At 43.5% G+C, this 23,716-nt stretch overlaps 1 protein-coding gene across 3 annotated transcripts in view; it reads left to right on the top strand.

The window, feature by feature from the left end:
* The window catches only part of LOC140741713 (monoglyceride lipase-like), a 95,844-nt gene extending 75,925 nt beyond the window's left edge, over positions 1 to 19,919 (top strand). Inside the window, exons 5-7 of one of the 3 annotated variants that reach the window (XM_073072005.1) lie at positions 2,774 to 2,863; positions 17,332 to 17,547; positions 19,713 to 19,919. In XM_073072005.1, the coding sequence (XP_072928106.1) occupies positions 2,774 to 2,863; positions 17,332 to 17,547; positions 19,713 to 19,826 (420 nt within the window). In that variant the 3' untranslated portion in view covers positions 19,827 to 19,919. The remainder of the gene's footprint in view (positions 1 to 2,773; positions 2,864 to 17,331; positions 17,548 to 19,712) is intronic. The other 2 variants (XM_073072006.1, XM_073072004.1) reach the window with 2 other exon arrangements.
* The last annotated feature ends 3,797 nt before the right edge of the window (positions 19,920 to 23,716 follow it).

Raw genomic sequence — 23,716 nt, 5'->3', positions numbered from 1 at the left:
CTCCTGACATTTCACACTGCCACCCAGCTTTGTGTCATCAGCAAATTTGCTAATGTTACTTTTAATCCCTTCATCTAAATCATTAATGTATATTGTAAACGGCTGCGGTCCCAGCACCGAACCTTGCGGTACCCCACTGGTCACAGCCTGCCATTCCGAAAGGGACCCGTTAATCACTACTCTTTGCTTCCTGTCAGCCAGCCAATTTTCAATCCATGTCAGTACTCTGCCCCCAATACCATGTGCCCTAATTTTGCCCACTAATCTCCTATGTGGGACTTTATCAAAAGCTTTCTGGAAGTCCATGTACACTACATCCACTGGCTCTCCCTTGTCCATTTTCATAGTTACATCCTCAAAAAACTCCAGAAGATTAGTCAAGCATGATTTTCCCTTCATAAATCCATGCTGACTCGGACTGATCCTTCTACTGCTATCCAAATGTGTCATAATTTCCTCTTTTATAATTGACTCCAGCATCTTCCCCACCACTGACGTCAGGCTAACCGGTCTATAATTCCCTGTTTTCTCTCTCCCTCCTTTCTTGAAAAGTGGGACAACATTAGCCACCCTCCAATCAGCAGGAACTGTTCCTGAATCTATAGAACATTGGAAAATGATTGCCAATGCGTCCACGATTTCTAGAGCCACTTCTTTAAGTACCCTGGGATGCAGACCATCAGGTCCCGGGGACTTATCAGCCTTCAGACTCAACAGTCTATCCAATACCGTTTCTTGCCTAATATAAATTTCCTTCAGTTCATCCTTTACCCTAGTTCCTTTGGCCACTATTACATCTGGGAGATTGTTTGTGTCTTCCCTAGTGAAGACAGATCCAAAGTACCTGTTCAACTCGTCTGCCATTTCCTCGTTCCCCATAATAAATTCACCTGTTTCTGTCTTCAATGGCCCAATTTTGGTCTTAACTATTTTTTTGCTATTCACATACCTAAAGAAGCTTTTACTATCCTCCTTTATATTCTTGGCTAGTTTACCTTCATACCTCATTTTTTCTTGGCATATTGCCTTTTTTGTTATCTTCTGTTGCTCTTTAAAAGCTTCCCAGTCCTCTGGTTTCCCGCTCATCTTTGCTATGTTATACTTCTTCTCTTTTATTTTATTAAGGGTTAAAGGTGAAATATTTAAGGAGAACCTGAGGGGAACGTCTTTACTCAGAGGGTGGTGTGAGTGTGGAATGAGCTGCCAGCAGAAGTGATGGATACAGGTTCAACTGCAATATTTAAGAGAAGTTTAGATGAGTACATGGATGGGAAGGGTATAGAGAGCTATGGTGCAGGTGTGAGTCAATGAGACCAGCCACAATAAAAACTAGATGGGCCAAAGGGCCTGTTTCTGTATTGTAGCACTCCATGACTTTCTATATCAAAACTTCCAAATGGATCTTGTCACACTCCATAATGCACGACACTTCCTGACTGAGATTTTGGTCCCCTGTCATGTTACGCCAAAGCTGTTTGGGGAATTTAAACAGTGAAAATTATGGTAGTTGCCAAAGAATTTTCATCCCCGTTGATTATGTTTCATCTGAATAATAATCAACCACATCCAAGTTCCAATCTATCCTTTGTGTCAGTTTTAATGATACACTTTAGAACATAGAACACTACAGCACAGTACAGGCCATTCGGCCTACAATATTGTGCTGATCTTTTAACCTACTCTAAATTCAATCTAATTGTTCCTTTCCACTGAACACTCCATTTTGCTATCATCCTTGTGCCTATTGAAGAATTTTTTCAATGTCCCTAATGTATCTGTCTCAACCACCACCCTTGGCAGTGCATTCCACACATCCACTACCTTTCATGTAAAAAAAACCTCTGACATCCCCCCCTATACTTTCCTCCAATCACTGTAAAATTATACCCTCTTGTATTAGCTATTTCTACCCTGGGAAAATGTCTCTGGCTGTCCACTTGATCTATGCCACTTATCATCTTGTACACCTCTATCACATCAGCTGTAATCCTCCTTGTCTCCAAAGAAAAAGGCACTTACTTGCTCAAACAATCCTCATAAGCAATGCCCTCTAACCCATGAATCCCCCTGGTAAACTTCCTCTGCACCCTCTCTAAATCTTCCACATCCTTCCTATAATGAGACGACCAGAAATGAACACAATATTCCAAGTATTGGCTAACCAGAGTTTCATGGAGTGGTAACATTACCTCGTTCAAAGTTCAAAATAAATTTATTACCAAACTTACCACATACAACCCTGAGATTAATTTTCTTGCGGGCGCACTCAGTAAATCCAAGATCATAAAATCAATTGAAGGACAGTACCCAACAGGACAGACATGCAACTACTATGCAAAAGAGAACAAATTGTGCAAATACAAAAGAAATAATAATAGGAAATAAGTAAACAATAAATATTGAGAACATGAGATGAAGAGTCCTTGAAAGTGAGTCCATAGGTTGTGGGAACAGTTCAGCGACTGAGCAAGTGAAGTTGTCCAATTAGTTCGAGAGCCTGATGGTTGAGGAGTTCCTGAACCTGGTGGTGTGGGTGTTAAGGCTCCTGTGCCATCTTCCTGTTGGCAGATCTTCCTCTTGAACTCAGTCCCCTGAATAAGGAAGGCCAATCCCCCATACATATTCTTAACTACCCAAAAAACTTGAGTGGCAACTTTGAGGGATTTAAATCTTTTCTTTGCAGCTGATAGAGTCTTGGAATAATTGGGGTAAAACATAGATCAAAATGAGGTCACATGCTTCATCTGTACTTACCTTGTTACGTCCTCTCCAGGTGTTCTGTACCAAACTGCTGTGTCACCTGATGCCAAATATGACCCTGGGAGTCATGAATCCACAGTGGCTATCCAGAGATGAAAAAGAGGTGAGTTCAGCTCAACATTTCTCTCCCCTCTTCTGATGAATGGGGTTAATAGTTTCTGTGGTTGAGAGTGTGTGCCTGTCAAAGTCACAGCTCAAGATGGTTATGGATGCCCCATTATAAGAAGGATGGCTCGGTCTATCACAGGTAAAGCCTTCCCCACCACCGAGCACATCAACACAAAACACTGTCCCAGGAAAGTAGCATTCATCATCAGGGACCACACCACCCAGGGCATTTGTGAATCTCACTACGACCATCAGGAAGAAGGTAGAAGGGCCTCAGGACTCACACTGCCAGGTACAGGAACAATTAATTCCCCTCAACCACCAGGCTCTTGAACCAAAGGAGATAACTTCATTCAACTTCACTTGCCCCATCACTGAACTGATTTCAAAGCCTCTGGACACACTTCCGAAGTCTCTTCATCTCATGTTCTCAATACTTAGACTATAAAACCTTAAAATATAGGAGCCAAATTAGGCCATTTGGCCCATTGAGTCTGCTTCACCATTTCATCATGCCTGATCCAATTTTCCTCTCAGCCCCAATCTCCTGCCTTGTTCCCGTATCCCTTCATGCCCTGACCAATCAAGAATCTGTCAACTCTGTCTTAAGTATACACAAAGGCCTGGCCTCCGCAGATGTTTGTGGCAAAGAATTCCACAGATTCACCACTCTCTGGCAAAAGAAATTCCTCCTCATCTCCGTTCTAAAAGGATACCCCTCCTGTCCATTTCCCTAACTAGCGAATCCCCTATCACCACACTGTGCCTCTTCTCCCTCCTTCCTTTCTGAGTCACAAGGGCAGACTCAGTGCCAGAGACCTGACCACTGTGACTGTCCTCTGTTGTGTCAATTCCCCAACAGTATCCAAAGTGATGCACCTGTTGTTGAGGGGGATGACCACAGGGGTACTCTGCACAGGCTCCTTAACCCCTTATTTATTGCTTATTTATTTATTATTATGTTTTACTCTTTTTGAATTTGCAATTTGTTGTCTTTTGCACATTGGTGTTTGTCCGTCTTTGCTGTGTGCGGTCTTTTATTTATTCAATTGTGTTTCTTTGTTCCTATTGTGAATGCCCGCAAGACAATGAATCTCAGGGTGGTATAAGGTAACATTATATATATATATATATGTACTTTGACAACAAATTTACTCTGAACTTTGAACTTTTTGAAATCTGGATGTCAAGATTTTATAGAAGTTCAGAAGAAGTTTACCAGGATGCTGTCTGGATTCGAGAGCATGTGCTATAATGAAAGGTTGGATGAACTTGTGTTATTTTCTCTGGAGTGACAGAGGCTTGAGGGGAGATCTGATAAAGGTTTATAAGATTGTGAGAGGCATAGATAGAGTAAGAGAGACTGTATCTTTGTCCAAGGATTGAAATGTCTAATTCCAGATGGTATGCATTTAAGGTGAGAGGGGGTAATTTCAAAGGCAATGTGAAGGGCAATTTTTTTTACACAGAGAGTGGTGGTGCCTGGAATGTGCAGTCTACGGTGGTGGCAGAGGGAGATACTTCAGAGATTTTTAAATGGTGTTTAGATGGGCACATGAATGTGAGGGGAATGGAAGGATATGGATATTGTGTAGGCAAAAGAGATTAGTTCAGTTGGCCATTTGGTTATTAATTTAAGTAGCTGGGCACAGCATTGTGGGCTGAGTGGCCTGTTCTTCTGCTGTTCTGTTCTATGTTCAAATTTTATTTTTGAGGGTGGTGGCATTGACAAAGGACCCTGCCTAATTGTATCATGGCCTGCTATGGAAACACCAAATCCCAGAATTCGGAAGTGATAGACACAGCCTAGTCTATCACAGGAAAAGCCCTCCCCACTATGGAGCACATTTAAAAAGAGCGCTTCCACAAGAAAGCAGCATCCAGGCTATGCCCTCATCTCACTGCTGCCATCAGGAAGGAGATACAGGAGTCTTAGGTCCCACACCACCAGCTTCAGGAACAGTTATTACCCTTCAACCATTAGGCTCCTGAACCAGTGAGGATAACCTCAACTCTGAACTGATTCCATCAGGAAGGAGATATAGGAGTCTTAGGTCCCACACCACCAGCTTCAGGAACAGGTATTACCCTTCAACCATTAGGCTCCTGAACCAGTGAGGATAACCTCAACTTTGAACTGATTCCATCAGGAAGGAGATACAGGAGTCTTAGGTCCCACACCACCAGCTTCAGGAACAGTTATTACCCTTCAACCATTAGGCTCCTGAACCAGTGAGGATAACCTCAACTCTGAACTGATTCCACAACCTACAGACTCACTTGTAAAGACTCTACATCTCAGGTTGACAGTGCTATTTATTATTTTTAATTATACAATTTGTCTTCTTTGGCATATTTGTTTATTGTCAGTCTTTGCATATAGTTTTCATTGTATTTCTTTGTTCAACTGTGGATGCCTGCAAGAAAATGAATCTCAGGGTTGTATTATGGTAACATATACTTTGATAATAAATTTGCTTTGACTTTGATCTTGCAAGTCAATAAGGCAGCTTGACTCATGTACTCAAAGCGTGGCCATTCGGAGTTTGAAGGATGTTCAGGTAGGATTTCTTCATTATGTTTCATCCTGGTGTTTTTGTGATCCACAGGCTCTTTGGAAGTCAAGAATGAGGCATAAACCTTGTTGTTTATGACCATATTTAAAATTCAAAGTTTGAAGTAAATTTATTATCAAAGTACACATATGTCACCAAGTGCAACCCTGGGATTCATTTCTTTGTGGGAAGACTCGATAAATCTATAGAATAATAACTATAATAGAATCAATGAACAACCACCCAGATTGGGTATTCAACCTGAATGTAGAAGACAACAAATTGTGAAATCACAAAAAGAAAGAAATGATAATAAGAAATACATAAGCAATAAATATCGAGAACCTGAGATGAAGAGTCCCTGAAAGTGAGTCCATAGGTTGTGGGACCATTTCAATGATGAGACGAGTGGAGTTGTCCCCTTTGGTTCAAGAGCCTGATGGTTGAGAGGTTGTAACTGTTTCTGAACCAGGTGGTGTGAGCCCTGAAGCTCCTGTACTTTTTTTTTTGTAAAAGGTTACAAGAACGAAGAATGAGCAAAGAAAGATGAAGAAAAAAAAGTTGTGGTTGTCTCACACTCAGACTAGAGATAACAATGTACCAGTGACAACAATTAACCTATAGAATAGTCAGATTCAGCACTCCACCATTCAAAAGACAAAGAGTTGGGATTAGAAAGCTGTGGGTATGCTGTGTTGGTGTTGAAAGTGTGTGGGCTTCTCAGCACAATACTCACTGATTAGGTGCATTTCACTGTATGTTTCGGTGTACATGTGATAACTAAAGCTATTCTTTAGTCTTTAAAATCTTTTGCTTGAATTGTGCCCTATTGTAATAGTACAGGAAGTCAAAGACCGATGGGTCAGGATGGGAGGGGATGGATAATTAAAGTGGCAGGGAGCAGGAAGCTCCGGGCCACCTCTGCAGATTTTGAGCAGGTAGTCTGAAAGGTGGCCACCCAATCGGTGTTAAGGAAATCACATTGTGAACGCTGAATACAGGACACTGCCAATGGATGGCTGCTGCACCTGGAATGTCTGGCTCCCTGGAAAGTTGGAAGGGAAGTGTTAAAAGGGCAAGTGCTGTATCTTTGGTGATGGCATAATGCAATACCTTATGATGGGAGGTGAGGGTAATAGATGAGGAAGGAATAGGGCAAATGGATTCTCACTGGCCGAGTTATCACCGATTAACTGGGCTCTGGTAACTCACAGTCGTTCCTCAATCGCACATTATTGACAAGTGCACAAGGGGAAGAGCCTGGCCCCTGTCACCCACACTGTCTGAAATCTGAGCAGAGAAATGCCATTTTTATACAGAAATTAACTATCAGTAATAATGACCATTTGTAAACTGCGTATGTTCAAAATTCAAAGTAAATTTATTATCAAAGTACATGTATGGCACTATACACTACACCGAGATTCATTTTCTTGCAGGTATTCACAGTAGAATGAAGAAATACACCAGAATCAATGATAAGTTTCACACAAAGTTTGACAAACAATCAAGATGCAATCAATGTCCAAATTCCTTGCTTGCAAAATCAATTGCCATTCACGATATAGATGTTAAAATTCAATAGAAACCACAAGCTAACAAATGGTGATACTTTGAAGTTAGTAATGTAATTGTCCCCTAGTTGGTGTGCGTGGCTTGCATCTTCTGTTACATGCTTATCTTATCTCCATATGCCAAATGGTTCCAGTCCCCTGCTATGCAAAGGGAAGCTAAGCTCTTCAAAGACTTTTCTTCCCTGGGCTGTCTGCACTCCATCTGCAATGTTTCTTTGCCTGGACATTATTTTAACACTTGTTTTAATGGCACGGTGGAGATGCATCTCTACCAAGACAGGTGTAAGGCGCTCCTTCCCTCCGCTAGCTTGCAGATCAGCTGCTTAGCCCCTAATCAAAGTCATGTGAAGCCACAGGATCAGGTGGTGGATGGTCGTATGAGCAGCTGATGCAGGTCACAAGTCCTGGTTTTGCAACCACTGGCACCAGGCAGACAATCTCTGAAAAGTGTTGATAACGGTTGGGGTCTCCCATCTTGTAAAGACACTGCCCAGAAGAAGGCAATGGCAAACCACTTCTGTAGGAAAATCTCAATAGACCATGATCACCCACATTATACAACACAGCACATAATGATGATGATACCACAACTTCCAAAACAGGGTGGGGCAGCATTACCCTTGTGAGCCTGATGTTTCTGGAATAGCCTGGTTAATCGATTATCAAGGGCACTTGAAGAGAATTGAACAATAGAAAGGACATGTAAAAACAGATGTCACACCACTGTTTAAGAAGGAAGAAGGAAGAGAGGCAGAAGAAAAATTATAGACCAGTTAGCCTGACTTCAGTGATTGAGAAGATGTTGGGAGTCCATTATTAAGGATGAGGTATTGAGGGTTCTTAGAGGTGCATGATAAATGAGGCCAAAGTCAGCATGGTTCCCTTTAAGGGGATATCTGTTGGAATTCTTTGAGGGAATAAAAGGCAGGATAAACAAAGGAGAGTCTGTGGATATTGGTTACCTGGATTTTCAAACGACCTTTGACAAGGCGCTGTACATGAGGCTGCTCAACAATATAAGAGCCCATGGTATTACAGGAAAGATACCAGCATGGATAGAAGATTGGCTGACTGGCAGGGAGCAGAGAGTGGGAATAAATGGGACCTTATCTGATTGGCAGCCAGAGAATATTAGTGTGCCACAGTGGTTGTTGTTGGGACCGTTTCTTGGCATATTGTATGTCAATGCTTTGGGTGATGAAGTTGATGGCTTTGTGGCCAAGTTTGCAGATGATATGAAGATAGGTGGAGTGACAGGTAGTGTTGAGGAAGCAGGGACTCTGCAGAAGGACTTAGATAAATTGGGAGAATTGCCAGGGCCCTAGCAGAGATATTTATATCGTCCTTAGTGATGATAAAGGTTCCAGAGGATTGAAGGATAACCAATGTTGTTCCGCTGTTTAAAAAAGGCTCTAAACATAAACCAAGAAATTACAGGCCAGTGAGTCTGACATCAGTTGTGGGAAAGTTATTGGAGGGTGTTCTAAGGGACCAGATATATATTTTGATAGACATGGACTGATTAAGGATAGTCAGCATGGCATTATGCTTGGTTGGTCATGTCTAACCAATCTTCTAGAGTTTTTGAAGAAATTACCAGGAAAGTGGATGAAGACAAGGCAGTGGATGTTGCCTACATGGACTTTAGTAAGGTTTTTGACAAGGTCCTGTATGGGAAGCTGGTCAAGAAGGTTTAGTCGTTGGGCATTTGGGATGATATAGCAGATTAGATTAGACATTGGCTTTGTGGGAGAAAAATGGTCGTAGAGAATTGCCTCTCTGAATGGAGGCCTGAGACTAGTGGAGTGCTGCAGGGATCGGTGCTGGGTCCTTTGTTGTTTGTCATCTATCTCAATGATCTGGATGATAATGTGATTAACTAGATCGGTAAATTTGCAGATGACAGGAAGATTGGGGGTGCAGTTGACAGTGAGGAAGTCTAACGTAGCTTGCAGTGGGATCTGCATTAGCTGGAAAAATGGGCTGAAAAATGGAAGATGGAATTTAATGTAGACAAGTGTGAGGTTTTGCACTTCGGTAGGAACAACCAGGATTGGTCTTACACAGTGTATGGTAGGGCACTGAGGAGTGTAGTAGAACAAAGGCATCTAGGAATACAGGTTTATAATTTGTTGAAAGTGGCATCACAAAGAAAGCACTTGGCACATTGGCCGTCATAAATTAATGTATTGAGTACATGAGATGGGATGTTATGTTGAAGTTGTATAAGACATTGGTGAAGCCTATTTTGGAGTATTGTGTGCAGTTTTAGTCACGCAGGAAAGATGTAAACAAGGTTGATAGAGTACAGAGAAAATTTAAAAGGATTTTGCTAGGTCTGGAGGACTTGAGTTACAAAGAAAGATTGAATAGGTTAGGACTTTATTCCTTGAAATATAGAAGATTGAGGGAGATTTGATAGAAAATTATGAGGGGTATATATAGGGTAAATTCAAGCAGGCATTTTACTGAGGTTGGGTGGGACTACAACCAGAGGATATGGCTTAAGGGTGAAAGGTGAGAAGTTTAAGGGAAACATGAGGGGAAACTTCTTCATTCAGAAGGTTGTGAGAGTGTGGAATGAGCTGTCAGAACAAGTAGTGCATGTGAGCTCGATTTCAATGTTTAACAGAAGGTTAGATAGGTACATGGATAGGCAGCATGGGGGGGAGTGTGGGCTGTGGTTCCAGTGCAGGTCAATGGGAATAAGCAGTTGAAATGGTTTTGGCATGGACTAGATGGGCCAAAGGGCCTGTTTCTGGTGCAGTACTCTTCTATGACTCAATAACAAGAAGTGGAAGATGGAATATAGTCTAAGGAAGTGTATGATCATGCACTTTGGTCAAAGGAATAGAGAAGGCTTGCCCACAGAAGGCAAAGAGTGGTGGTAGATGGATCATATTCTGCATGGAGGTTGGTGACCAGTGGAGTGTCTCAGGGACCTGTTCTGGAACCCTTACTCTTCGTGATTTTTATAAATGACCTGGATGAGGAAGTGGAGGGATGGGTTAGTAAATTTGCTGATGACACAAAGGTTGAGGGTGTCGTGGATAGTGTGGAGGGCTTTCAGAGGTTACAGCAGGACATCGATAGGATGTAAAACTGGGCTGAGAAGTGGCAGATGGAATTCAACCCAGATAAGTGTGAGGTGGTTCATTTTGGTAGGTCAAATATGATGGCAGAATATAGTATTAATGGTAAGTCCCTTGGCAGTGTGAAGGATCAGAGGGATCTTGGGGTCCGAGTCCATAGGACACTCAAAGCTGCTGCTGTGGTTAAGAAAGCATATGATGACTCATCAATATTGGAATTGAATTTAGGAGCCAAGAGGCAATGTTGCAGCTATATAGGACCCTGGTCAGACCCCACTTGGAGTACTGTGCTCAATTCTGGCCGCCTCACTACAGGAAGAATGTGGAAGCCATAGAAAGGGTGCAGAGGTGATTTACAAGGATGTTGCCTGGATCGGGGAGCATGCCTTATGAAAATAGGTTGAGTGAACTCGATCTTTTCTCCTTGGATCAAGGGAGGATGAGAGGTGACCTGATAGAGGTGTATAAGATGATGAGAGGCATTGATCGCGTGGATAGTCAGAGGCTTTTACCCAGGGCTGAAATGGCTAACACAAGAAGGCACAGGTTTAAGGTTCTTGGAAGTTGGTAGAGAGGAGATGCCAGGGGTAATTTTTTTTTTACGCGGAGAGTGGTGTGCAATGGGCTGCCGGCAATGGTGGTGGAGGCGGATACAATAGGGTCTTTTAAGAGACTCCTGGATAGATACATGGAGCTTAGAAAAATAGAGGGCTATGGGTAACCTGAGGTAATTTCTAAAGCAATTACATGTTTGGCACAGCATTGTGGACCAAATGGCCTGTATTGTACTGTAGGTTTTCTATGTTTCTATGAATAAAGGCATAGGCTATTTTCAAACCAGGGAGACAATTCAAAACTCAGAGCTGCAAAGGGCCCTGGAAGACCTTGAGCAGGATTCCCTTTGGGTTAACTTGCAGGTTAGGTCGATGGCAAAGAAGGCAAATGTAATGTTAGCATGTAATGTGAGAGGAACAGAATATAAGAGAGGATGTGATGTTGAGGCTTTATAAGGCATTGGCCAGACAGCACTTGGAGTATTATGTGCAGTTTTGGGATCTTTATCTAAGAAAAGAGGTGCTGGCATTGGAGAGGGCCCAGAGGAAGTTTACTAGAATGATTCTGGAAATGAAAGGATTAACATATGAGGAGCATTTGTTGGCTCTGGGCCTGTACTCGCTGCCGTTTGGAAGAATTCAGGGGATCTCACTGAAACTTATTGAATATTGAAAGGCCTGGACAGAGTGGATGTGGAGAGGATGTTTCCTGTAGTGAGGAGCTCAGGACCAGAGAGCACAGTTTCATAATCGAGTGACGCTCATTTAGAACAGAGATGAGCAGTAGATCTGAGGAATTCATTACCAGAGATAGTTGTACAAGCCAAATCATTGGGTATTTTTAAGGCAGAGGTCGATAGAGGTGGTTAGTCAGGGTGTTGAGTGTTATGGGGAGAAGGAAGGAGGAAGGGGTTGAGAGGGATAGTAAATCAGCCATGGAGACTCAACGGGTCAAGTGGCCTAATTTTACTTCTGTGTCTTACAGTTTTATGGTCTGAATCTCTCTCCTCTCAGATTAAGCCTGATTCCCCTGAACCCTAGGAAAATGACTGTGTATGCATCCACCCTAACCCTGCCCCTTGTGATTTTATACACCTCAATAGGGTCATCCCTCAGCTTTTTGCGCTCCAATGAAAACAGGCCCAATCAGCTCAGACAACACACACAAAATGCTGGTGGAACACAGCAGGCCAAGCAGCATTTTGTGTGTGTTGTTTGAATTTCCAGCATCTGCAGATTTCCTCATGTTTGCCCAATCAGCTCAGAGTCTCTTCACAGCTCAGTCCCCCAGGTCCCAGCAAATCTTCGTAAATTTCTGCTGTGCTCTGACACAGAACGTAGAACAGTACCACACAGTACAGGCCCTTTGGCCCACATTGTTGTGTTGACACCTTTAACCTACACTAAGATGAATTTAACCCTTCCTCCTCCATAACCCTCTATTTTTCTATCATCCATGTGCCTGTCTAAGAGTCCCTTAAATTTTCTAATGTATCTGCCTCTACACCACTACTGGCAGGGCATTCTTTGTAATTACCACTCTCTGTGTGAAAAACTACATCTGACATTCCCCCTATACTTTTCTCCAATTACCTTAAAAGTATGCCCCCTCATATTGGCCATTTCCATGCTGAGAAAAGGTCTCTGGCTGTCCACTCTATCTGTGCCTCATGTCTTGTACAACTCCATCAAGTCACCTCTCACTCTCCTTCACTCCAAAGAGAAAAGCCCCAGCTTGCTCAATCAATCCTCATAAGACATGCTGTCTAGACCAGACAGCATCTCCACTGCACCCTCTCCAAAGCTTCTACAATCTTCCTACAATGCAGTGAGCAGAACTGAACACAATGCTCCAAGGCAACACACACAAAATGCTGGAGGAACTCAGCAAGTCATGCAGCACCTACGGAAATGTATAAGCAATGTTTCAGGCTGGGACCCTTCTTCAGGACTGAAAAGGAAGGGGGAAGATGCCAGAATAAAAAGGTGGGGGGAGGGGAAAGAGGCTAGGATATCTAGAAGGTGAGTGGTGAATGCAGGTGGGTAGGAAAGATAAAGGGCTAGAGAGGAAGGAATCTGTAGGAAAGGAGAGTGGACTATAGGAGTAAGGGAAGGAGGAGGGGACCCGGGGGAAAGTAGTACTCCAAGTGTGGTCCAACCAGAGTTTTATAGAGTTGCAACGTGACCTCAGAGCTCTTGAACTCAGTCCCTCGACTAATGAAGGCCAACATACCATGCTATCAACTTAACCACCCTATCAACTTGTAGGGCAACTTTGAGGGATCTATGGACATGGACCTCAAGATCTCTCTGTTCCTCCACATTGCTAAGACCCCTGCCATTAACCTTGTATTCTGCCTTTAAGTTCAACCTTTCAAAGTGAATCACTTCACACTTCTCTGGATTAAACTACATCTGCCACTTCTTGGCCCTACTCTGCAACCTATCAATGTCAGATTGTAGCCTACAATAACCTTTTACAGCCTCCACAACACCACAAACCTTCATTTCATCTGCAAACTTACTAACTGACCCTTCCACTTCCTTATTCAGGTCACTTAGAATGTTGAGCTCTTTCCAAACTCAATGTCAATCAGAATTCTAACCGAAACTTGAAAGGAAGAGAACAAAAGACTGAAATTTCTAGCCAGTCAGTCAGCACTTATGGAGAGTGCAAAATCCTGTGTGAATGTTACAGATGCTAATCTGCTGTTGAACTGGCCAGCCCAGATACAAGCAGGCAAAGCATTTTATCTTAAACACAGGAAAATCTACAGATGCTAGAACTCCAGAGCAGCACTCTCAAAATACTGGAGGAAATCAGCAGGCCAGGCAGTATCTGTGGAAAAGAGTCAACAGTCCTGATGAAGGGCGTCGAACTGAAAAGTCGACTGTTTACTCCTTTCCGTAGAGGCTGCCTGGCCTGCTGAGCTCCTCCAGCATTTTGTAGGGGGTTTCAAAACACTTTATCTGTTGTGTTTGATGGTGAAACTCTCAGCTGACTCATCCCGTGATGAAAGGTGTGCTGCAGTCCCTCAGGTTTAAAGTGGGCCTCTGTGGAGCCTTGCTGATTGAACAGAGAATCATCATCGGGATGGGACTGGGCTGGGGGGGCAGGGGCGGCATGGAATGATGTAGTCAAAAAATAATTTTGATGAGTCAAAAACATGAGTCTGCTCAGACAGGTCTTCTTGTGTTAGGGCATGATGGCAGTGGTTTTGTCTTCACTGGAACTGCAAGCCCGTTACAATAATGATAAAGATCTAACCACATGCTGGAGTTTCATAAGACAGTACAAACCACAAAAATTAGTTTGCACTTTCTCAAGCAGCAAGTGGACCAGAGGGAATAACTTCACTTGCCCCATCACGGAACTGTTCCCACAACCTATGGACTCACTTTCAGGGACTCTTCATCTCATAGTCTCAACATTAATTGCTTATTTATATATTGTTAGTAGTTGTGTTTCTTTTTTTTTGTATTTGCAAAGTTTATTGTCTTCTGCACAATGGTTGTCGCCCTGTTGGTGCAGTCTTTCATTGATTCTATTATGGTTATTGGATTTATTGAGTATGTCCACAAGAAAATGAATCTCAAGGCTGTATAAGGTGACATATATGTACTTTGATAATAAACCTACTTTGAACATACAACACATTGTTTAGTGAACTACGCTGCTCTATGGATTCCACCTAAACTTCTCACTGCCTAGATAAAGCAGCCAGCGTAATCTAACCAACCACCACTGATATCCTCTCCTCTCTCCTCTCCTACACCGAGCAGAAGAACCAAAAACCTCAAGGCATACCACCAGGTTCAAGGACAGTTTCTACCCCACTGATGTAAGACTATTGAACTGTTCCCTCGTACGATAAGGTAGATTCTAGACCTTACAAACTACATCATTATGGTCTTGCATAGTAACGTCTGCCTGCACCGCACTATTTCTGTGGCTGTTACAGATTATGGTGCATTCTGGTATTGTTTTTCCTTATACTTGTCATACTTGTATCCAAGTTTCGACACTCCAGTTCCCCAGAGTATGGTTAGCTGTCGCAGTCCCTTTAAGACTCAGATGGTCAATTACTGCCTGCCACATTCCTCGTTGACATTCTTTCCTTAAAGGCCTCGTGCTGAGCACCCAGTACGAACTACAGAAGCTAGGGGTTTTGTGTTTGAAGTGAAGGAGAATTAGATTTTGCTGTTTTGGCACCACATTGCGGGTCAAACGGTCTGTTCCCCTGCTGTATATTTCTACGTTTTATGTTCTGAAGATAAGAGGCATAGATTGACAGCCAGAGATATTTTCACAGGGCACAAGTGGCTAAAATGAGCGGGCATAATTTCAAGTCTATTGGAGGAAAGATAGTGGGGATGTCAGAGGTGGGGTTAGGTTTTTGCAGAGTGGTAGGTGTATGGAATGTGCTGCCTGGGTTGGTGGTAGAAGCAGATACATTAGGGAGATTTAATAGACTTGTAGATGGGCACATGGATAAAAGAAAGATGGAGGGCTACGTGGGAGCAAAGGGCTAGATTGATCTTAGAGCAGGTTAAAAGTCTGGCACAACTTTGTGGAGCAAAGGACCCATACAGTGCTGCACTGTTCTATGTTCTAACAGCATGCATCAAGCTTTTCACTGTACCTTGAAATACGTGACAATAATAAGCCAATTTGTATTCTAATTCCAATAAATAGGTGAATAAATGTACACTGGAGCTCGCAGACTGGTAAATGTAGGCCAATTGTAAACAGGCATCTCTGTTTGAGGCCCTCCATTAGTCAGGGTGGACCATTGATATTGCGTTGTCATTGTCTAGGTGATATGCAAGCAAGGGCAGTTCGATATGGAGAGCAAACTGTTATCCGTGTAGCAGGCTCCCCCTTTCCGTGCAGAATCCAAAGGAACAGCAGAGACTGATAACGTTTGGCACCAGCAGTGTCGCTGGAGTTGCCAGTCAACATTGAACTCAATATAGAACTGCCTTAGGAACTCCAGCTCTGGATTTTCCCTTGGTGTTTACTCCCGAAGCCTTCCCCGTGAGTGGGGAGAGCTACAAGCCAGCGGAGGTTTGAAATCAGAGTTTTCCTTCTCCTAGGTGATCTGCCAACCACAACTGACGAGCCCCATCTGCCCAAAGCAGCTGGTTTTAAGGCACCAGTAGCCCACCCTTGCCTCTTCTCCTGTCAGTAGAAATAGTTCCACCAGGCTTAGTAGCTGAGCCACACATGAAAGCCAGGATCTGGACTTGGTCATCAGAACCTATTTGAGACACACGTCACTGGGAGTATTTAATACATCATGGGAGCTTATCCCTACTGTTTCCCTGACTATGACAACCTGAAGGAATCAAAGTTAATGAAGGCCAATTGTAAATGAATTTCATGTCATATGTGAGTGATGATAAACCTGATTCTGATAAAGGACTCTATTGTGGACTGAGGGTGGGAAGGGGGCAGCGAGAGGGGAATCATGGTTGGGAAAAGGGGACGGGAGAGAGGAGGGAGTGGGAAGCACCAGAGAAACATTCTGTAATGATCAATAAACCAGCTGTTTGGAATCAAATGACCTTGCCTGGTGTCTCAGGGCTGGGTGTGTCTGCACCCACACCACTCCCACCCCTGGCACTCCTTCTCTGCCACCTGTCCCACACCCCTCCCGCGGCACTCCACCCTCACCATTCCCAACATCCTTTGCTCCCACCAGATTTACAAACTTGTTCTCTGACGAATGCAGTACCGTGCAAAAGCCCCATGCACCATAGCTATATAATTGAGCTGAAAAAATTTGCACAGTACTGTTTGGCGGAGAGCACTCTGACCTACTGCATCACCAGCTGGTGAGGAGGCACCGCAGGAGGGTGAAGAGAGGGCTGTCAGTGGATCCAGTTCTGTCATGGCTACAAGCCTCCCCTCCATCGAGGACATCTTCAAGAGCAGATGCCTCAAGAAAGCGGCGTCCAGCACTAAGAACCTTCCTTATGTCCCCTTCCCACTCTCCGTCCACAACAGGGACACATATTAGGATCAGGCTTACCATCACTCACATATGTCATGTTTTATTTTGCAGTAGCAATACAATGAAATAAATAAAATTCCTACAGAAGTATTAGGTACCTTAGCTATATATATACACCTAAGACTTTTGAACAGTATTGTACATCTACAGAAATTTACAAGAGCCTTTGGTGACATGCCAAATCTCCTCAAACTCAAACTGAGATACAGTGCCACCCAGACAGATCATTCCCCACATTATGTGACCAATATGATGTGACATCATTTTAAGGTGACTGGAGGAAAGTATAGGGAGGATGTCAGACGTAGGTTTTTTACACAGAGAGTGGTAGGTGTGTGGAACGTGCTGCCAGGGGAGGTGGTAGAGGCAGATACATTAGGGACATTCAAGAAACTCTTAGATAGGTACATAATTGATAGAAAAATGGAGGGCTACGCAGGAGGGAAAGGTTAGACTGATCTTAAAGTAGGTTAGAAGGTCAGCACAACGTTATGGGCTGAAGGGCCTGTACTGTGTTGTACTGTTCTATGTCCTAGGTTCATCATGATACTAAAAAGGAAGACCAGAAAGTCGAATATGGTGTTTCAGTTACAGAGAGGGTGCAGAGCAGGCAGACAGCTAAAGATTACTGAACCCCCAGTATTTACTATGATATCTTTTGGATCTTTCAGGTTCAAAACTTTTATGAAGACCCTCTTTGCTACCATGGAGGCATGAAGGTGGGATTTGCTGCTGTACTGTTAAACGCACTAACCGGTCTGGAGAACATACTGCCTACCATCACGGCACCAGTGCTGCTCTTACACGGCGATGCGGACAAATTGTGCGACATTAAGGGTTCACACATCATGTATGAGATGGTAACCAGCACTGACAGAACACTGAAGGTGATTCTCTCTTCCCTAAATGTCTCGGTTAAATTAAGAACTTGTTCACTGTCCAGCCTTAGAGTCAGAGAGTAATAGAACATTGAAATAGGCCCTTCAGCCCAACTTGTCCATTCTAACCATGGTGCCCAACATGGGCCTATGTTTGGTCCATACCTCTCTGAGTGAGTGAGTGAGTGAGGGAGGCCTCTGGTGATCAGGGTTGAGCAGGGATATTGCATCCTCACTGTCTAGATAGACAAGGCTGGGCTGTATGAAATGGAGAGTAACTGTTGTCCATGTAGCAAGCTCCCCCTCTCCACACATCTGATGAACCCAAAGGAACGGCAGAGACCCATATAGTTTGGTACCAACAGCGACTCAGGAGTTACCAGTCAGTTACCAGTGTAGGACTGCCTTAGGGACTCCAGCTCCGGATTTCTCCCTCGGGGTTTACTCCTGAAGCTTTCCCCATGAGTGGGTATAGCTGCAAGGCAGTGGATGTTTGAGATCAGAGTTTTCCTTCTCCTAGATGAGCTGCCAACCATGGCTGACAAGCCCCAACTGCCCAAAATATCCCTCTAAACCAACCTTTTTTGTGCCATGGACCATTACTACTAACCAAGGGGTCCAGTGACCCCAGGTTGGGAACCAACCATTCCTATCTATGTGCTTATCCAGATGTCTTTTAAATATAGTTAATGTCCCTCGTAAGTTTTATTCTGCTCTTATGTCTCATGGACTTAATCTTTCCTTCCAATCCTGGACGTATTTCAATTCCAGTAACAGTTGTATAAGACATTGGTGAGGCCTAATTTGGAGTATGGTGTGCAATTGTGGTCACCTACCTACAGGAGAGATGTAAATAAGATTGAAAGAGTACGGGGTAAATTTACGAAGGTGTTACTAGGTCTGGAGGACCTGAGTTATCAGGGAAGATTCAATAGGTTAGGACTTTATTCCTTGGAATATAGAAGATTGAGAGCCTTAACCCCTGTTTCTGGCAGCTCATTCTGAATACGCACCACCCTCTGCGTAAAGGTGCCCCTGACGTCCCTCTTAGATCTCTTGTCCAATCTTACACCTACCCCCTCTTGTGTTTAGCAACCCCCTCCCTAGGAAAAAGACTGTGTACTTTCATCATGCCTATGCCCCTCATGATCTTACCTCCTCTGTCCATCACCCCTCAATCTCCTACATTCCCAGAGTAACTTAGGTCCCCAAGTCCAGGCAATATCTTGGTAAATCATACTTTGCTTGCTCTTGGAGTATTGTGTTCAGTTCCTGTTGTCTCATTATAAGAAGGATGTGAAGCTTTAGAGAGGGTGCAGAAGAGATTTACCAGGAAGATGCCTGGATTAGAGAGCACGCCTTATGAAGATAGGTTGAGTAAGCTAGGGCTTTACTCTTCAGAGCGAAGGAGGATGAGAGGTGACCTGATGAGAGGCATAGATCAGTGGAGAGCCAGAGACTTTTTCCCAGGGCGGAAATGGCAAATACGAGGGGCATAATTTGAAAGCAGGGGTTCCCACCCATTTTTATGTCTGTGGACCCCAGGGTGGGATCTCCTGTTTTAAGGTGATTAGAGGAATACACAGGGGGGATGTCAGAGACAAGTACTTTACACAGAAAGTGGTGGTAGAGGCAGATAAATTTGGGACATTTAAGAGACTCTTAGATAGGTACATGGATGATAGAAAAATAGAGGGTTATGTGGGGGGGGAAGGGTTAGACTGATCTTCAAGTGGGTTAAAAAGTTGGCACAACATTGTGGACTGAAGGGCCTATACTGTGCTATACTCTTCCATGTTCTGTGTTCTATGTACAGCATAATACAGGTCCCACATACCACGGTGTTGTACCAATGTTTTAGTCTACTGTAAGAGGTAGATATTACTCTGTAATGTTTTATATTCTATGTATGATGCAGATGTATCTTGAATATACTTCCCCCTTTAGTTATAGTTTGTTTATTTTTGTTACCTCTGGTGTTTTCCTGAATTATTATCTTTTCCATTCTCTCTGCCTCCTGAAACACCCCTTCACCTGAAGCCCATCTCCTAACTCCAGCTTTAGAGTAATATTCAATCGCCTGCAGTGTGTCGGTGAGCCGTATCCGAGCTAATGGGGCACCTCAGTGCCAAGATTTCTGTGTGATCATCTTGGTCTCTTTGAATTTTGTCCAGGTTTTTGAGGAAAGCTTCCACCAGCTTCACAAGGAGCTTCCAGAGGTCGTGAAGGAAGTGTTTTCATTAATACAAACGTGGTTGAATGACAGGCTGCCTCCGGCGAATGTATGAGTCCAGTCTGAAAATAAGAATGTTTATCATGAAATCTGTTTAATTTATATCGGGGATGAATGTTTGAGGGGGGTGGGGTGGGCTGAGGGGAAAATCTAATTTCATGACTCTTGAATGACAAAATTAAAAAAAGCTTTTTAAAAATCAGAGGATTTTTCTTGTGTTTCTGATGTTTCCACACGTGCCACACTCATTTCTCAATCCCAGTTCAACAGCTATTCCAATTTGTTTCTTGGTACAGATTTAATTAATGGTTTAGTTACTGGTTTAATTAACTTAGCAAAATGTTGTGGGTTGTGTCCTGTGCCAAACACCAGAAATTCTGCAGATGCTGGAAGTCCAGAGCAATACACACAAAATGCTGGAGGAACTCAGCAGGTCAGGCAGCATCGATGGAGAGGAATAAACAGTCGACAGTTTGGGCTGAGACCCATAGTCAGGACTGGAGAAGAAGGGGGCAGAAGCCAGAATGTTGAGGGAGAGGGCAAGGAATACAAGCTGACATTTGATAGGTTAGACCAGGTGAATCGGAAGGTGTGTGGATGGTAGAGGGGGCATGAAGTAAAGACACTCACAAGTTTCTACAGATGTACCATGGAGAGCACTCTAACTGGCTGCATCACTGTCCGGTATGGGGGGGGAGGGGGGGAGGATACCGCACAGGATCAAAATAAGCTGCAGAAAGTTGTAAACTCAGCCAGCTCCACCATGGGCACTAGACTCCCCAGAATCCAGGACATCTTCGAGGTGCAATGCCGCAAGAAGGCAACATCTATCGTTGAGAACCCTCATCACCCAGGACGTGCCCTCTTCTCATTGCTACCATCAGGAAGGAGGTACAGGAGCCTGAAGAAACACACTCAACAATTCAGAAACAGTTTCTTCCCCTCTGCCATCAGATTTCTGAATGGACAGTGAACCCATGAACACTACCTCGCTATTTTTTTCTTTTGTTACACTATTTACTTATTTTAATTTTTAAAGTATATATATACTTACTGTAATTTACAATTTTTATTCTTATGTATTGCAATGTACTGCTGTTGCATAGCAACGAATTTTACGACATATGCTGCCTATATTAGACCTGATTCTGATGTTCCATTTACCTTGCTTGGCCCACATCCCTCTAAACCATTTCTATCCACGTGCCAGCACGGTAGCATAGTGGTTAACACAATGTTTTACAGTACCAGTGACGCTTGTTCAATTCCCACTGCTGTCTCTAAGGAGTTTGTACGTTCTTCCTAGGGGCTCTGGTTTCCTCCCACATTTCAAAGATGTACTAGTTGGTAGATTATTGGTCATTATAAATTAGGTAATGGTTAAACCGGGCATTGCTAGTTGGCACGGCTCGAAGGGCCAGAAAGGCCTATTCTGTATTAGATGTCAATATATTAAAAAAATATATCCTTTAAACATTGTAATTGTGCCTGCTTCCTTCCACTTCGTCTGGCAGCCTAGTCCATATACCCACCATCCTCTGTGTGAAAAGCCTGCCTCTCAGATCCCCTTTAGTTCTTTCCCCTCTTGTTTTAAACCTGTGCCTCTAGTTTTAGACTCCCTACCCTGAGTACAAGACTCCATTCACCTTATCCATACTGTACAGGGTTTTATACACCTTGATAAGTTTGGCCCTCAGCCTCTTTCACTCCAAAGTCCCAACCTTGTCTTGTCCATACTACACCAACTGCCACCACTGGGCTATAAACGTGCAGAAGCAGAGTGTGGTTAAGTGCCTTGCTCAAGGGCACACACACTGCCTTGGCTGAGGCTCGAACTCATGACCTTCAGATCGCTAGTCCAATGCCTTAACCACTTGGCCAAGCACCACACCTTTCATAAAGTACTGTTCAAAAGTCTTAGGTGCACATATATATAGCTAGAGTGCCAAGGGCTCTTGCACAGTACTGTAGTGATTTTATGCATTGCGCTGTGCTGTGCCACAGAAGAAAACAAATTTCATGACATATGTGAGTGATAATAAACCTGATTCTGATTATGACTGAATAGCTGATCCTTGATGACTCCTCCGTACCGATGCTCACCCCCATCGCCCAGTCACCATGGTAAACTGTGGAGCGCATTCTGACTGGTCCCATCACCGCCTGGTATGGAGGGGCCACTGCACAGCAACAGAAAAGGCTGCAGAGGGTTGTAAACTCAGCCACCTTTGGCATCGAGGGCATTTTCAAAAGGAGATACCTCAAGTTGGCAGTATCCATCAGTAAGTGCCTTCACCATGCCTGAAGAAGGAGGCATCCATCATTAACGACCATCACCAAACCCTCTTCTGATTACTGCCATCAGAGAGGAGGTACAGGAGCCTGGGGATGCACTCTCATCACCTTCTTCCCCTCTACCATCAGAGTTCTGAACACTCCACAAACCCATGAACACAACCTGACCATCTCTTTTTTGCATATTTAACTTTATAATATACTTCCTATTCTTTTAGTTTTTTTTAATGTATTGCACTGTACTGCTGCCACAAAGCAACTATTTTCACGACACACACAAAATGCTGGATTCTCGAGTCAGGAGAGCTCAAATAGGCCACACTGCAAGCTGTAACTTCGAAACAGCGAGCCGTTGGTCTCCCCTCTTGCTGTGGATGGAAGGAGTGATTCCTCTCTCTCCCTTGTTAGTGAGAGAGAGAGTCTGTGGCATGTTGAACTGTTTGGTGAACAGTGGTGTCTGATGGACTTGTAGACCCTGGTCTCTCTTTGGGGGCTTTGCTGTTGCTAGCATGGTGGGAGGTGGAGGGTGCTGATGCTTTCTGCTGGAATAATCGGGTGGGGGGATTGATACTTCTGCTTTTGCTTGTCTGGGGGAGGGGAGAGGGGTCTTTTGGGTTCTTATGTTTTGTCTGTCATTCATTCTTTAGGGGTTTTCTTCCTTTTTACCGTTGTCTGTGGAGAGTAAGAAATTCAGGTTGTATATTATATACATTCTCTGAAATTAAATGGAACCATTGAACTCAGCATCTATTGAAAGGAATAAACAGTTGACATTTCTGGCTGAGACCCTTCATCAGGATTTCCAACATCTGCAGAACCTGTTATGTTTAAAATTTCCACAGCACATGTCAGTTATAATAAACCGGATTCTGTTCCTGGTTACTTTTGGGCTAATCACACCCTTCCTCTTGCACAGAAACTAGAACTACACACAATATTCCAAGTGTTAAATTGTGGAAAGAATTTAACTGGTGGGAATCAAATGACAAGACCACATCTGATATATGAGGATTGTTTAAAGACCAGATGAACAGAGTGCAGGATTGGTTTGTTTCTGAGAAAAGGAAAGATGAGGATGTAAGGCAACCTTGGATCAGGAGAGAGGTTGTGAATTTAGCCAAGAAGAGAAAGAAAATGTGTATGAGGTTTAGGAAGCTAAAATCAAACAGGCCCTCTGAGGAATGTAAGGAAGGGAGAAAAGAAGTCAAGAGGGATAATAGGGGTGGCTAACACAATGCTATTACAGCTTCTAGGGAAAGGGGTGCTAAAAACAGAGGGCACAAATTTAAGATCAGAAGCAAGAGCTTTAAAAGGGACATCAGAGGCAGCTGCTTGACGGAAAGGGTGGTGTGTATTTGGAATCAGCTGCAGAAATAATGGTTGAGTCAGGCACATTAGCAACATTTTAAATCCATTTAGATAATTATATGGATAGAAGACATTTAGAAGTCTATGGGCCAAATGTGGGCAGATGGGACTAGCTCGCTGACAACACAGTCAGCATGGACCAGTTGGGCCAAAGGGCCTGTTCCCTGCTGTGTGACTCAATGTCTGTGAGCCCCTCTACGTTTATTATTTCCAACACTTCACATTCTTCCTTCTGCTCTTAACATTAGTGTTATATCCCCTTCCTTGACATTAGATTCAAAT

This window comes from Hemitrygon akajei, chromosome 19, assembly GCF_048418815.1.
Source record: "Hemitrygon akajei chromosome 19, sHemAka1.3, whole genome shotgun sequence".
Classification (NCBI taxonomy): Eukaryota; Metazoa; Chordata; class Chondrichthyes; order Myliobatiformes; family Dasyatidae; genus Hemitrygon; species Hemitrygon akajei.
This window is presented reverse-complemented; position numbering and strand designations above follow the sequence as displayed.